At 36.4% G+C, this 16,138-nt stretch overlaps 1 protein-coding gene across 1 annotated transcript; it reads left to right on the forward strand.

Annotated features, from left to right (window-relative positions):
• The first annotated feature begins 10,245 nt into the window (after positions 1-10,245).
• Positions 10,246-13,567, forward strand: LOC147866844 (uncharacterized). The gene is made up of 3 exons (XM_087317346.1): positions 10,246-11,103; positions 11,782-11,816; positions 12,083-13,567. Exons 1-3 carry the CDS (start codon positions 10,359-10,361, stop codon positions 13,034-13,036), a joined length of 1,734 nt encoding a protein of 577 aa, XP_087173472.1. The 5' UTR covers positions 10,246-10,358; the 3' UTR covers positions 13,037-13,567.
• Positions 13,568-16,138: the final 2,571 nt, after the last annotated feature.

Raw genomic sequence — 16,138 nt, forward strand, 5'->3', positions numbered from 1 at the left:
CAATGTCATTCTTTAAATCAGATCACATAATGACGAAAAGGAGGACATGAGGGGGAGTATTCGTAATGCGGATTGATGTCATTGTAGATTCAAAGCTTGCTTAGAAGAGGCATAACTTTTTGAGACACACATTTACACGTAATATATTATGTGTATTCATTCATTCATATCGATATAATAAAAGTTACTTTTTTCTCTCACGACGATATTATTTACAATGGAATGTACCTTGGGATTTCGATGGAATTCTCCGAAAGAATAATAGCATATTTATTGACATATATCAACATACGTGAGGTTATGTGACTTTAAATTGCTAAACGGGTTGTTGAATTTGTTAGCTTCCTCCTTGGGGGCCTGACAAATTTCATGCCCATCTTAATAAGCACAGACATGGCATGCACAACGTGTACGTAGAACATCCATCATATAGTTTTAGCATTTTGGTGGACAACATAAATCATGCAATCCTTGTGAACATATCTACTTGAAGATTTGTTTGCAACGTCCTACAATATGCATGCGACGATAAATGAGGGTAAAATGTCCTAGCCAAAATATAGCCTATAATGTGAATGGAATGATATTTGAGCCCTAAGGTCTAAAGTTTGAATAGAAATAAAAGGATATATACTTAAATTTCATGTAAATCAAAGGAGAGGGAGTTATGATACATCTATAATTATGCATGATTTTATAACGAGATGATTTCAACCATATGATATGTAGAGTGAATCAAGTGAGTCTAGCAAGTTGAATGAGCCCTATTTATGAGCCAATGTGAAACTTGTTTCATTCATTTTTGGGAGACAATATCCTTCCATTATTTAACAATAATCCTCACATTGAGGACAATCTCCTTTCATGAGGTGGTTTTGGCCATTTAAATACACAAGGTGATTGAGTCATGTCATCGAATAAGAACTATAAACATGCGAGATAAGAAAATAAAAATACCCTAAACATGTTGATGACAAGGAAGAAAATTTGAACAAAAGGCCTATATTGTCATCTTGAACTTGATGATGTTGTTGCGCCCAACTTTGTTGTTTCTTTCATATGTTTTTGGGAGACAATATCCATCCATCATCTCAAAATGATCCTCACATTAAGGACAATCTCATTTCATGAGGTGTTTTTGGCCATTTAAATACATATGGGGGGGGATTGAGTCATGTCATAGAATAAGAACTAAACAAGATGCCTATATTTTCATCTCGAACTCAATGAGATCGTTGCTCCCAATGTAGTCACCAAGGTTAGACTTGTGGTGGTCAATACTCATAGGATGCACATCTAGATTTGATGAGTCATTGAATGGTTTCGTTAACGATCCCATGTACATAACTAGTAATAGATGAATGCTTTAACAAATGTACATGCTTTTGTGATAGTTGCAATTGCTCCAACGCTCATTTTTTCTGAATAAGTTTTTCAAATATTTAAATGTAATGTAAGTAGGTGAAATACAATTCAGAAATCATAGTTTCTTGGTGATACATTGTCCCAACTAACATTTACCTACATTGTTGCTCATTTGTTACACACAAATGCATGACCTTGATGATGTTTTCTTCTTTCCCCTTTACATTTTCACATTCACTTTTAGAAGAATCGTTTAATGTAACATGTAATCTTCTCTTCATGATATTGTTTCCAAAAACAATACTATCAACCATAGTACGTAAAATTCGTGTTCGTCTAGTATAACATTCGTTTTCCTACGTTGGAAAACGAATGCGAATGTTATTCAAACATTCTTGTGTTTTTTTTTGTTTTTTTCCCATTTTTTTAATGTTTTTTTTTTTCATTTTTAGGCTTATCTACCTCATAATAAATAGTTAATCCAAAAGTATGGTATTTATCATTCTTTGAGGGTGTTTTTCTTCGCGAATGATTGAACCATTCGCGAATGCGAGTGCACATATGGTACATATGGTTCATACTATGCTATCAACCATACATATTACTCATATTTATATACGTATTGTTCAAGGTTACCTTGTAATATAGATAGATAGATATACATATAGATAATTCACGAACATTGTTTTATTGTGTAAACAGATGTTTCCTTTACTTTGCAAAGGATGGTAACGTAAGAAAAATAAACATGAGAGATAAAACATAGACACGGAAAGAAGGCTATACTAATTGTCTATAAGTTTTCATCTGCTCGAATTTTATGATCTCCTAAGACGATAAGTCTTTAGTCCATCTAGCCGCCACACATGTTTTTATTATACTCAAAATGTCCTCTTTTTGAGCTTTCCCATTTCTAATGTACCTTTTTGAGGATGTTGTCCAAACAAAACACCATATTTGACAAGTCAATTCCTTTCTCCGTCTAGGGATGAGTTGAGCCCACATATGAATAAACAAATAAGCATTGTTTCAAATCCCCAATACCTTGTAGATAATGAGAGAAAGGGTCTTCAACATAAACACTGATCTGTTTAATTCACACTCGTGCACCATCAAAACTTTTAAATAACATAATGTTGCTTTTCATGGCTATATCATTGTGACTTGGAGTTAGAAAAAGTAAAACAAATAGGTAATACCAAAACATAATGTTTTTCATCGGCACATTCTACGATATATCTTTGAGAAGACATTCACATAAGAAAATATTACATTAAAGTACTATACAACCGATTCGTAGGAGAGCTCAAAGAGGTGCTCCCATTGTAGTTGCAAACTTGACCTCGATATCCCTATGTTGTAGATCAATGAATGATGTGACACAATTCTTGACTGAATGAGACCAATTGAATTAGGAGGTAGAAATTTTGTATCCAACTATAAGTGGAATGCCATAGCATTCACTAGACTAATCTTTCTCTCTATCTCTAATTATGTTACATGATGAGAAATGCAAATTAGTTGAGTTGTCACATGAATAAATTAGGTTCGTTTGATTGGATGGATTATTAGCATCGGGTGCTTGCTTTGGTACAAACTCCTCGTGGCACACAAAGGCATATGAGAATTATCAAACATTACAATTATTGATTATTTTTGCAAACCAATTTATTGTTCACTCCTTATCGACTCGATCTTAGGAAACAAAATTTCTTTTAACATAAAAGATGTTGACACACAGAATTGACAAAACACCTACTCAATTATTAGGCATTAGAAACTCTAAAAATCAAGGCAGAAATTGACGAAACACCTACTCAATTAATAGGAATTGAAAACACCAATAAATAAGGGGAAAATAATAAACATAAAGTTTGCCCATTTGTATTACCTTGGTAAGCATTGAAAAACATTTGTTTTAAGAATACCCGTGAAAAAATGAATGACTTCAAAGCTACATTTAAGAAATGAGAAAGCACAAAATGAAATTCTTGTGATTAAAAAACATTGGTTTTAAGTCTCCAATGACCTAGATAGATAGATTATATACATAGATGGGGTTATCGTACTTTGATGCCAAATATGACCTACAAGAACGAACATTAAAATATGTCACCCAATGTGAACATTAATTTGGTATAGGACAGATGTTGCATATTGCATGTTTGATGGATGTGGTATGTAGTATGTAGTATGTAGTGTGGATGCAAATGATGGTTTTATTAGTACCCGAAACCTTTATACTAGTCAAAGTTGTCATACATGAATGGAGAGAGGGGATGGCAAGAGGTTTAATGTTGGTGGAAACACCAATTTCCAAATTACCATTAGTAGATTCAAGATGTGGATGCTCTTATGATATCACATGATACCCTTTTTTTCCCTTGACATATCACATGATACCCTTGCATGTTTCCCACCGTTGTTTCTTATGAACATAACATGCCGCGACTTAATACTCCCATGACGAAAGCAAAACCTAAACAAAGAGGCAACAACATTCTAAATAATGTTGAAATCAAGTTCAACCAACTTTGTCTGCAACATGAAGTTTTTAGAGACCTTGACAAGGGGCAAAGGAAGATGTGTTTCAAACACTCTAACTACAGATGTGGTCTCATGGAATGCAATGATGATAGAGCTTATAGAACATGGATGTTTCGATGAAACACTAACTTGTTTTCACATGTTGGAGATTGACGGTATGGTCCCCGATGCTGTCACCTTTATATGTGGTCTCCTAGTTTGTTGTAGCGAAGGTGTTATTGGCAAAGGCTGAGAGTTGTATTCATGGATTATAATTATCCTTATCGTGCCAAATGCCATCGCTTATATTTGGGCCTTTCTTTGATGATATATACTTGTGGAGATGAAACAAACATTATATACTATTTGTATAGTGCCTCTGGCCTTTTTAATTTTAATACCAATGAAGCATATTTTTTATGGAAAAAAAATATAAAAAATGTTGGAAACAATTGAGGGATAATATACATTATATATCTCGACAATACAACATTCACCCTACGGCACATGCAAATGTGGAGTCACAAATCACAAAGGCAGCATGTTGGATATGACATTGATAGTGGGCTAAAAGATTGTCCACTTTGTTCGCAAAACACGAGCTTTGGTTTCCCCCTCCCATTAGATGAACGAGAGGCTTGAAAGACATGGCATGTGGGATAGTGAATGTAGGTGATATGCATGAAAGGATGGCTAGAGCCATATGTGAAAGTGTAAGATAAATAAGCAAGATCTCTTGTGTAGGATAGGATAGTCTTGGCTTAGGCTTCCCGAGAAAGGGATCGAGTTTGTGTATATTTTAACTAAAGGAGTATATTCTTTTTTGGAAAAAAAAACAAGAGCTTTGGTTCTTTGTTGAGCTTTATGTATGCAACCAAAGGAGTAGGTGCACCTTATTGTTCTACATATGGAATAACTCAATACTAGGGAAGTTTTGGTTGAAGCTTCCTGCAATAAATTTCCATGAATCATGTATGTTACCAAAACTCCACATTTATCATGTATAATAGGACAATGTTAAAGTTGCTCAATAAAAACATAAAAACTTTTGTCAGTGATTCCATTCCAATATCATCAAAAAGGTGAGAAATGATATAATCTACATCATCTTCATCGTTTGCTACCCATGATAATTGCTCAAGATTTCAAAAGTTTTTTTGCATAGAATGTTGTTGATTAATCGTCTTGCCTCGATAACTCACGAACTACTTAGTTTCCAAGGTTATTTCTCCAATGGTGTATTATTTATTTATTTTTGTCCAAAAAACACTAATTCGCATTAGTTAGCAAACAAAGTACGTAAAAGACGAAAAAATTTCAGCAAACGTCACTTTGGCCTTCTCGCCAAAGTGATCATAGTTCCCACCTCATTTACAACAAAAGTATCCCAACAACTCCTATAACCTAGTAATTAACTTGTGCCACATCTATACATATTTACAACTCCTAGTCACTAATGGGAGCCATTGGCGGAAACAACCATCTGGGTGCTTGGTAGTTCCATTTAGGCCCTTATGATGATCTGACCACCATAGGAGAACTACCCCATTTCAGCAGAAACTTTGACTGAGCTCTTTCTCCTGCATCTGATTCCCCAATGGTGTATTTACTATTGTCTTTACCATTATTATTAAACTTTGTTGGTTATATTTTTAATATAAGATTAAAAACATAGAGATAGAGAACGATCTTAAGGCTAAATATGCACCATTTATTTCCATTTTCACTTGTAGTGCTTCACATAAACGAACGTTGATCAATGGCTTGCCAAAATCAAAGTTCCTATGTGAGAGAATAATGATCATAAAGGTGGACAACTTTCTCTCTTCGCTTTTATTTTCTTCTTATCACAACATGATTCTTTCCATCTCTTTAAGTTCTTAGACTACTAGCCCTAGGTCTTGGGTTTGAGGCCCAAATTTCTCACCTATGTGTTACCAATTGAGCTACATCCATCTTGGTTGTGTGTGTGTTGCTCTAGTCTCTCCCGAGGACATTTTAATTCATGGCATCATAGATGGGAAAGTGAAACACCTAATCCCTTGGAAATGTGATTGGGAGTTATTTAGTATGCATATGGCATGTTGTGAATCAATGCTTATGGGGCACATAGAGTTAGAAAACTACGTGTCTCTCACTTAAGAGAAAGGGCTATTGTATGCGTAATATTTGATGAAACACAGACAATGATAATCCTTGAAAATATTTCCATCTACCTCGTGAGTACAAAATGTGTTGTATGCGAAGATCCTATCCTTCAACAACAATATGTCATTGCAAGCAATATGGGGAGGAAAAACATTTAAGCTCAAGGACGAGGGAGAAGATGTAAAGGCAATCAGGGAAACAAGGTTGTTAAATTAATGGGAACTTGTGAACAATGGAACTAACTCACATCTTCTACGATTATGTTTCACAATGGAGAATACTCACGGAATGTCGGCACTAGCAAATGAGCTAGAAATTATACTTCTTGTGTCCATAGGAATCAAATTTTGGATAAATACAATGTCAATTGTTTGATATGGGCAAAAAATTATAGCCAATGACGGAGAACAAAGAAAGTAGCATGTTTGATTAAGAGGGATTGAAAAAATTATGCTTGTCGCATAAATTTTCAATCCCTTTTATCGTCTGGACAACTACTCAACTATAACGAAAGGCAACCCTATTTCGTGAATAGACGTTAAAATATCACCTATACAAGTTGAGGTGGGTGAGGTCATGTTAAAAACTAAAAGTTCCAAAAGGATTGCAACATTAGAATGCAAATGAGAAACTTTCAGGAAGGTTGTTTGTTCGTGCACAAATAATACTTTTAAGCCCATGAAGCTCAAAAATACTTTATGGCTTTCAACATAGTCAATGATAAGGCAAACCATAAAAAAGTATCTATATTCGTACAAAACACTTGTTCAAACAGAGAGAAGAGCATAGGAAGTTAATCAACAAGTTATGCACACCCAAGAGAAAGAACATGCATGCACCTAAAAGGAACATGTTAAGAGTTATCATAACTTAATTCTTATGGACTTGGGTATGTATTGTAAGAACTTAAATGAGCCATCAAACAATGGAAAGATAATATGTTACGACTCTCTTTCACGAATCCCTTACTTTTTCACTTTAGTGGATGTATGCACAAAGGCCTAAGATTCTAGCAACTTGTGAGGCCAAAGATCTTCATGGCATCAATATTGAAAATGGATGGGAAAGAAAGCACATGCTTGGATGAATGATATCTTTATTGTGCATTGCAACATGGCATATCCCATGCTTGGATTACACATTAGCTCAAACCTTTACATAAAAGGGGTAGATCTAAATAGTATGCACAATTAGTAGACAATTGTGGTTAGTTCTCTAATGACAGAGTTATTTGGATGTGTAATTGAAATAAAGCTACATTCATGGGCTCAAACAAATGGTAAGAGGACTTATATGCAATGTGGTTTTTGAAAACACCGTAGAACCATTAGTCACCTTGTCATTACTTGAGTCTTAATAAAAGTTTTTTTTTGAAAGGCAGAGGTTTTTTTATTTTTGCTTCATATACTTTGAGAAAACATTTGATATGGTGCCTTACAAACATATTTGGATATTCATGGAATAACTTGATTGGATCAAGCTAATATATGCTCGCAATTTCTCAAATCTATGAGAGGATTATATATTTCGTGTGTGATATATACTTCAAACCTTTTCATTGGCACTATTGATGTTCCACGACGACGACCACCCTCATAAACTCTCTTTGATTTATACATAGATGAGTTGGAACGAATGGTTTATGAGTTATAACACATTGAAGAAGTTACCATTGGGAATACAATTCTCATGTTTTTTGCAAACACTTTAGAATAGATTCAAAAGTCAATGAGTGTATTGTACATAGGATAGGAATTTTGTCATCCACGAGAAGCCCAACTTTTATAGTAAGTTGAGTGTCAATCGCTCCACATCAAATGTTATGCTTTTGAAGACTTACTGTAAATTGTGCACAATAATGAGTCACTTGAAACCTCAAAATGCTTCGAAATCTCTTGGGCTTGAGGTTCCCTCCAATCTTAGATGGCATGAATGTGTTACCCACCTTTAGAGTAAGAAATGAAGTTTACTATGTATTTGGAGAACATATACATTGGAGGAGAATTTAGATACATATTGGGTTCTCCAAAAACATCTTTGTACAAGGACATTAGGGCTTCTTAATGGGGTTGAAGTACCATGCAATAACATCATAGATTCACTTGGAAAGAGTTTGAAAAATGTCTAAAGGCATTTTCTTATGAAGTTTCTTCAAGTCAATATACAAACCCCGTACATCCTAATCGGATCACTTCCCATAGAGATCATGGGCATAGAAATGATTGACTGCGTAGAATCGCATGAGAAGCAACTGAAAATAATAGAAGACACGAAAACATCTTTTTTAGTTTTAGATTGACTCAATATATGAAGAAATGGTCTAGAGAAGATGGGATGCATTACACTTGCTTCATGATGTGTCAAAAGATTCTTTCATGAATGAAGATTTATTGCAATGGCAATATATCATGGTATGGGAGAGACAATAGATGCTCACATTCCCGAATCCACACATTATATTGCTTATGTTGTACCAAATTACACGACCATATTCTTTTATAAACAAGGAAACTATACTCGTTGACAAATACTACAACCCATCCCTTTGTTCGTTATCGACACAATTGCTTCTATTATTGTTCACGTTTCTCTTTTAGTTGTGGGATGGGACGCTCCTCCAATTGCCTGCAATCTACACCTTTGCTTCCATACAACTTAGCTCACATTCTCTTTGATATGAGACGGGATGCCAATGCATATCAAGGCGCGAACAATTTCACGAGTCTTTGGTCGACATTCCTTTTGAGTTTTCTTTCCACACATTTCCAATCAACTTCAGACACCATACACTTGCTTCTTTTACAGTTCACAACATCGTGCATGCGCGCACTCGTAAAAAGTGCAATCGAGTAAACGTCTCGTGCATCGGGAGTCGTTACTTAAAGTCCACACATACGGTGGGGAAACATTTCATGTATGGTCTCCAGGGACATATTCGACACGACAGGGTGACTGGCAGTCTAGTCTAACCTTTTGGCAGCTCTTTCTGATGAACAGACGTGGCGATAATGTCATTTATCAATATGCCACTAATAAACTTACTGGGATCATCATAGATGATTAATGCGTGCATTCCATGATCTCTAGAAGACTCTCCCATCACCCCGGTCTCTCTCCTCATCTTATTGATGTCACAAGTGTAAAGGAGTTGTCTACCATTAAGATATACAATGAGGGAGGATTATGTTGTAAAATGGATGGATGGACCCATGCGGCACATTGGGCCCCCCTTCTCCCCTCTTGTGGATATGTAATCAATCGTCTCATTATCATTGATCATTGATCATCGATCACATGCCTCGTTGATTAGATGAATGAGATAATAATCTCAATGGCATTGGCGTTCCTTTGTATGTATTTGGCGCGAATTTTCGGTTCGTGGGTGGTTGAGGAAGGACGAGAACGTGAGGAGGTCTCGATTCGGGCACATTCGGGCCGGAAAACTCTGACTGTGAATTTCTCATGAGACCCTCCCTCCCTCCCTCCCTATGGACAGAAAGAGATGGAAACCCTCTAGATAAAAAAGACAGACAGATAGATGGACAGCTCCATCTGTCTCTGTCTCTGTCTCTGTCCATGTCCATGTCCATGTCCCTGTCTCTGCAGAGATAGGGAAGTGGAGATTGAAACCTTCTAGAGAGAGAGAGAGAGAGAGAGAGCAGGACATTTTCTTCTTCTTCTTCTTCTTCTTCTCTCACTCTCTCTCTCTGAGGTAGGAGAGGGGGGGACATAAACACAGGGGGCAGGGAGAGATCTCCCCTTGAAAAGAACTATCAATAAGCTATGGTGTGCCTTTAGAGAGAAAACCAGAGACGAGAAACTATCTTGAAAGAACTACCAGAAAGAGAGAGAGACAGATAGACAGAGACAGAGAGACAGACAAATATACTCCTGAAGCAGACTCATTAAGATCGCCATGGCTGTCTAGAGAGAGAAATAAAATAGGGATTCCTCTCGGAACACTCATCATGAAGCCATGGTTCTGTAGATGATGGCGATGTATGGGAGAGAGAGAGGTCCTCTTTGAAGACCTATCGAGAAGAAGCCGTGGTGTCTCTTTAGAGAGAGATCAACACAGAGAAAGAAAGAGAGCGATGGGTCCTTCATTATCATTCCCGAACAGAAGCGTATCTTCCCCTGTTTTTCAACCCTAACAGAACACAACAAAATAACAAACATAAAAAGCCATGGGTCTTTAGAAACAGAGAGAGGAGAGATGGGTCTCTCATTATCATCAATATAAAAAAGAAGAGTATCTTCCTCTGTTCAAAAACCCTAACAGGACTGATCAAAACCCTAAAACAAGAACAAGACTGAAAATGGGTTCGGTTTGTTGCGTGGCTTCAAGGCCACCTCGACAACCTCTGTCTTCTTCTTCTTCGTCTTCTTCTTCGTCTTCCTCTTATAATAATAATAATACTAATGGACCTAATGATAGTCTTAATGCTCACTGTGCAGACCCTAATAGTCACCATTGGAGAATCCATGGTGGCTTCTCTCCCCCCATTGCATCGAGTCCACTCTCATCAGTCTCTTCATCGTACCATCAAAATCATACTCAACTTCTTCATAATCGTAATTATAATGATGATAATCATCATTATAATGGTGGCATGTCCTCAGGTTATTTCTCCTCTTCATTTAGGAAAAAAACACGGTCTCAGTCTCGAAGCAATGGAAACTCCGCTTCAGGTTCTCCTTTGGTTAGTATGAGGCGAGATGGTCATAATAATCAGAGTATGGGTCGAGATGTGTATAATAATAATAATAATCAAAGTATGGGTCGAGATGGGCCTAATGATCGAAGTATGGGTCGAGATCAAAGTATGAGTTGGGATGCAAACCGTCGAGATCAGAGTATGAGCCGAGATGTGAACAATGGTCTAGATCGGAGTATGGGCAGAGATGTGAATGGACAATACCTCCTTCGCTGCCTGTCCTCTTCGATGCAATTAGACTTCTCTCTCCCGGCCTGCCAAAGTGCTCCAGGTAGTTTTAGAGCCTCTTCTCACTGGATTCGTAATGATATTGGCGACCATTTTGTTTCTTCGACCACAACACCTGGTAAATATCACAAATTTCTTCTGTTTATCCTTTCTATGGTAAACCTTTGATTGATGATGGCTTTGCTCATACTTTGCATGCATGCCAAAATCATTTGATTACATGAATGATGGTTTTACTCATGGTTCACATGTAAGTTAAAATCTTTTGATTGAATGGTGATTGTTTTGTTTTGTTCATGGTTTGTGTCTATGTTAAAATCTTTTGAATCAATGATGGCTCTGTTCCTAGTCACACATTTGACATATCTTTGAATTACAATGATAATGGTGTCTTTGATCAACCTGTCGTGTGTAACAAATCTTTGAACAGTGATGGGGTGTTTGTAGATATATAATTTGAAAAAACTTGGTTTGTTTGTTGTTATTCTGGATGGATATTGGGGACTTTGATGGGATACATGTTGGGTTAGGTATTGGAGTATATGCATAACCTTAAGGATACATGCTAAGAGAGCATATGCATAATCTTATGGTGTCAATATGCCATGGATTTGCCAATAAGTTTGTGAATTTTCGACTTAGTTTGGATTACCTATTTTGGCTGTATTTTGTCTATCTCTCTTTAAGATGTCTCTTGTTACATATGGGTTGGTAGATCTAAAGAATGTTATTATTGTTTACATAAGATAGTTAGTCAATATAGTTCTATAGCTAATTCTTCTTAAATTCTTTATAGATTCTTTGTCGAGCACAACATTTTGGGCAAAGGAGGTATGTGCGCTTTTTAAAGTTAGTGTAAAACAACAAGATGCGCTTTTGGATATTTTCTGGAATACACATAAGTTTTCAAACGATTACCAAAATGTCCCTTTGTTAAATTTGGAAACTTAGGGGTATTCTGGTAAATATAGGAAAGCTAGCGGTATGGTGTTTTTCCCTTACAAAAGTCGTATCCTATTATCAAAACAATACAGTGGTTCCTAGATATACAATCCTTTTTTTTATTCTTTCTCTCTCTCTCTCTTTCTCTCTTTCAGGGGCATGTGAGTAAAGCAGAATCATCCAGTTCATTTAGGTCACGGGCAGACTTGGGTCATCGGCCTTCATCATCATTCAATGCAAATTTAAGCGGAGGCTTCTCTTCTTTATATAGGTTTGGATCCAAGGCTTTTTTTCACAAGCTGAGGCCTCATAACAATAATAATCATCATAATAGTAATACATGCGAAACCGCATTAGAGAAGGGTGACACACTTACTGGGCACGAAACCAAGGACTGGTCTATGCAAGCATTTTCCCAACTCATTGCCTCTTCACAGCGCGAAGGCTTCGGCACTTCAGGGATCAATACTGTTTTTTATGCTGAAAGCCCTGAAGAAGAAAGAACAGAGGAGGAGCCATCTTTGCCTTTATCGATAGAAAAAATTCAAGTTGCATTCTCGCAGGGTTTGCATGATCATTCAAACAATGGTAGTGCAAGAGGAACTCATGATGTTCACATGTGTGGCATATGTTCGAGATTGTTGACTCGGCGGTCTCCCTGGAGTTCTCAACGAATGAGTAATAATGCAGATTTGCCTGTCACTGGGGTTCTTGTGTGTGGCCATGTTTTCCATGCGGATTGTCTGGAGAAGGTTGTTCCCCCGTATGCTCTCAGGCACGACCCTCCTTGTCCCGAATGTGAGAAACCAAAAAAACCACCACCTGTGAAATCGAATATGCTTTTAGGGTTCAGTAGTTTGAAAGAGCCAATCAAGAATAAATTGTCAAAAATTGCTCCTCAAGAGAAGAGGGCTTTGACCAGTGTGGACATAGATAAAGAGAAAAGAGCAACAAGTTCTTTTAGAGAACGGGGTTTCTTTCATAGGTCTACATCCAAGAAACAAGCATCTCCTCAGATGCGATCATCTAAAGAGTTACCCTCCCAAAGCTTATTATGTTCGAAAAAGTTTGGTTCTCCGGCACAGGTATCGCCCGAAAACCAATCATAAGCAAATTATGGCCATCTGTGATGACTGACGGAGAAGAGAGAACTTGAACTCCTTATCTACTGCTTATATGGCAAGAGCCATGATCATCAGACTGAGTGGCATTTAGTGATGACCACATTCTGTCCTTTATCCCTCACATTTGAAAATATTTACTCTTTTCGAACTTTTTTTATTGCATATGCATGCAGCAATCTGGCTGTAAAGTTTTGTCTCACCCATTATATAGCAGGTAAGCAATGCTGAAACGATGTTTCATATTTGCATTTTATTTCAGATTTCCTCTTGAGAGAGAACTCATCATGTAACGGCATGAATTGGAATTCTTAATTGTCCTTGAGCTCATTGTGTTCTTTTTGACCTTGAGCTATGTAATGTTGGTACAACAACAGGACTCTTGGTTTTTCTTTTAATAAGGAAGTTGAGCTCCTTACTTGAGGCATGACTAATGTTTCTAAGGCACAGTGAACCTTTTGAGAAGGATTGCTGTGGGGATTCCTTGTGCAATTCATTCTGTAAATGAACTAAGTTTATCACAGTGTCCTGTTCGAACTTCTGTATTTATGAGTTTTCCTTATTTTTATCGTATTTATAGCTTTCTACTTTTCTTCTCTGTAAGATGATCATATAACCCTTACTGCATTTTGCTTTTCTTCTCAAAACGATGATCATATGATAAATCTCGGTGCTCTTTGATTTGCAATAGAAAACTTACTTTTACCGATCTGTATATCAAACACTTCCGTCTTGTACTATAGCTGGACCTTTAGAAATCTCTCCTGGGTCCAGTACTTACCTGAATGTAGGGATCACAGGATGATGCTTTACCTACCACGAATGTTAAGTTTCCAATATGTATCTCTTGGGGTGAATTTATTGAATCGCCCTTTCTGGAGTGGATGCTATGTATACATCCAACTTGGAGATAATTATGTCCTAAACATATCAAAACTACTGGTATCACTGCTTGTAATGATTTGGGAACTGATATATAGAATAATAATTTTCTTCTAACTTGATAGATTTGGAGGACATCTCAAGAGTGGAAGAAAAGAAATCTTGCCTGTTTGCATCTACTATATGCTCATATCTATAGTGTCTGGAGCTCAGTTTTGTATTTGCTCAGAAGTATGTTTGGTCCATGTTGTCTGTCTTCTTAAATAAAATATAATTTGCAAAGGTTATGTCCATCTCTTAAACCAACTATCATTTGCAAAGTTTATGTATTCTAGCCAGTTCAATCTCTCTTTCTCTGTCTCTCAAAATAAATATAACATGCTGGGATATCTACAGTGAGAAGGTAACATCTTGTCATCTCCATGGCATTTAATGCAAGAAGGGCTATCACCATGCAGAGTGTGTTGAACACTTATTTGCGTTAGATGGTCATCTAGAATTGTGATTTATCTTTGTTTGTCTTTCCAAACATGGGTTTAGGCATGATAAAAGCATGGTACATGCTGCCAATACCTAAATTTGTGGAAGCAATCAAATGAAGTACTCCCCAAAGAAGGTATGGGAAGCCATCTACATCTTCTATGCTAGAATCCACATCTTATCAAGGTTGGGAAAGTGAGGAAACAATGTTAAGCCATGTAACATATTTTGAAATGCTGGGTAACATATCGATTGTTGTTATCGTTAGGTTTGCATTTGGGTGAGCTGAATTTTGTTGCTTTCTTCGATATGATAATATAAGCAATTGAAACATTTGAGAACTTTGTATTTGGCTTAAAGGATGTGATTAATCAAGGAGAATGTATGGCACAAATGGTCATGATGAATATCTGGTTTCATATTTTTTATATTGTTATAACAAGAGACTTCATGTGTAGCATGATGTCATTTTTATAGATTTGAGCTTGTCAAATAATTACTACTTATAAAGATAATAGTTTCCTACTACTGTAATTTGCCAACGCTTACAAATACTAGTATCCCTGTACTTTCTATCCTAATTTGCTTAATGATAGAGTTGTTGTATGGTTGAAGTTGTTTGTCACTACAATTTCCTTGCATGCTTTTCATCAATCTAACTTCTTCAAAGTGTGTTGCAATCATTCGTCGTGCTAACATCCTAGAAGACATTGAAGCTTTTTGTCACGCTAGCTTCTTGAACATACCTATATGAAGGTCTTGTGGATATATATTAGTAATCATATATGATATTATTCTTATCAACATTGTAGCTTTTTCTTTTCACTTTTGGCTCATTTGGATGATGCCCTCTTCTCCTTTTAACAACATTGGCCAATTTCTTGTAATTTTGATGTAGATGGATCTGCATCTTGGACTGACTATGGGCTTTGTTTTTTCGTGTGTTATTATTCTTTTGTCCTTATATGGTTTAATAATGGATTGTAACTTGATAATGGTACATTATTGGCTAAGCTACATCAATATCTTGTAAAGGGAGCAACCTTTTTTTCTCTCTTGAAGGTGTTCTGAAATGCGTATGTATAGAGGGCACCACTAAAGTTGTACATTTTGTAAATAAAAGCTTCTTCGATTTGTTTATTAGGTGGCATATCAATGAAAGTATTAATACACACCTTTTCTTTTGTATTCTTAAAATTTGTGAATAAACTATATACGGTTTGCAAAGATTGTAGTTGTTTTCACTATAGTATTTTGCTACACTTATGCGTTTGTTGAACATGTCTTGAATTCAATTTGTTATGGCATTCACAAGATTATCTATGTCTTGTATTTAATTGTAAAGATGGCATATTTTCTACATTCTAATAATGTGAGTCTTTGTTTGTGTGTACATTCATTGGCCACATATTTGTGTGGTTGGTACAATATTGATCCATTGTCTTGAGTTTCGTAATCAGCTCATCTGTTTGCGAACTTATTTATAACCTCGGAGTCGCCATCTCTTAAAGGCCCTCACACCGATTCTTGCGCTCTTTCCAATGTGATGTGAAGTAGTCACACTTGTAAGGTCAAATGTTACTTCTTTTGATAAACCTTGTGTACTTGTTGTGTTAAGCTTCGAGTTCCTATTAACTTGCTTTTTTCGTATATTCTTTTAATTTGTCTTGATGTGAGCATTCACATTTGTACATAGATGTTGTTTACTTTTAAGTGTGTTGCCGAACG

This window comes from Azolla caroliniana, unplaced genomic scaffold (genome assembly GCF_043228905.1).
Source record: "Azolla caroliniana isolate FFs.n. ecotype wild unplaced genomic scaffold, voAzoCaro1.0.p SCAF_3, whole genome shotgun sequence".
In the NCBI taxonomy this organism is placed as follows: Eukaryota; Viridiplantae; Streptophyta; class Polypodiopsida; order Salviniales; family Salviniaceae; genus Azolla; species Azolla caroliniana.

Coding starts and splice junctions, on each gene's coding strand:
- LOC147866844 (XM_087317346.1), top strand. CDS start 10,359: ATGGGTTCGGTTTGTTGCGTGGCTTCAAGGCCACCTCGACAACCTCTG. Junction 11,104..11,781: donor TTCTTCGACCACAACACCTG/GTAAATATCACA, acceptor AATTCTTTATAG/ATTCTTTGTCGAGCACAACA. Junction 11,817..12,082: donor CAACATTTTGGGCAAAGGAG/GTATGTGCGCTT, acceptor TCTCTCTTTCAG/GGGCATGTGAGTAAAGCAGA.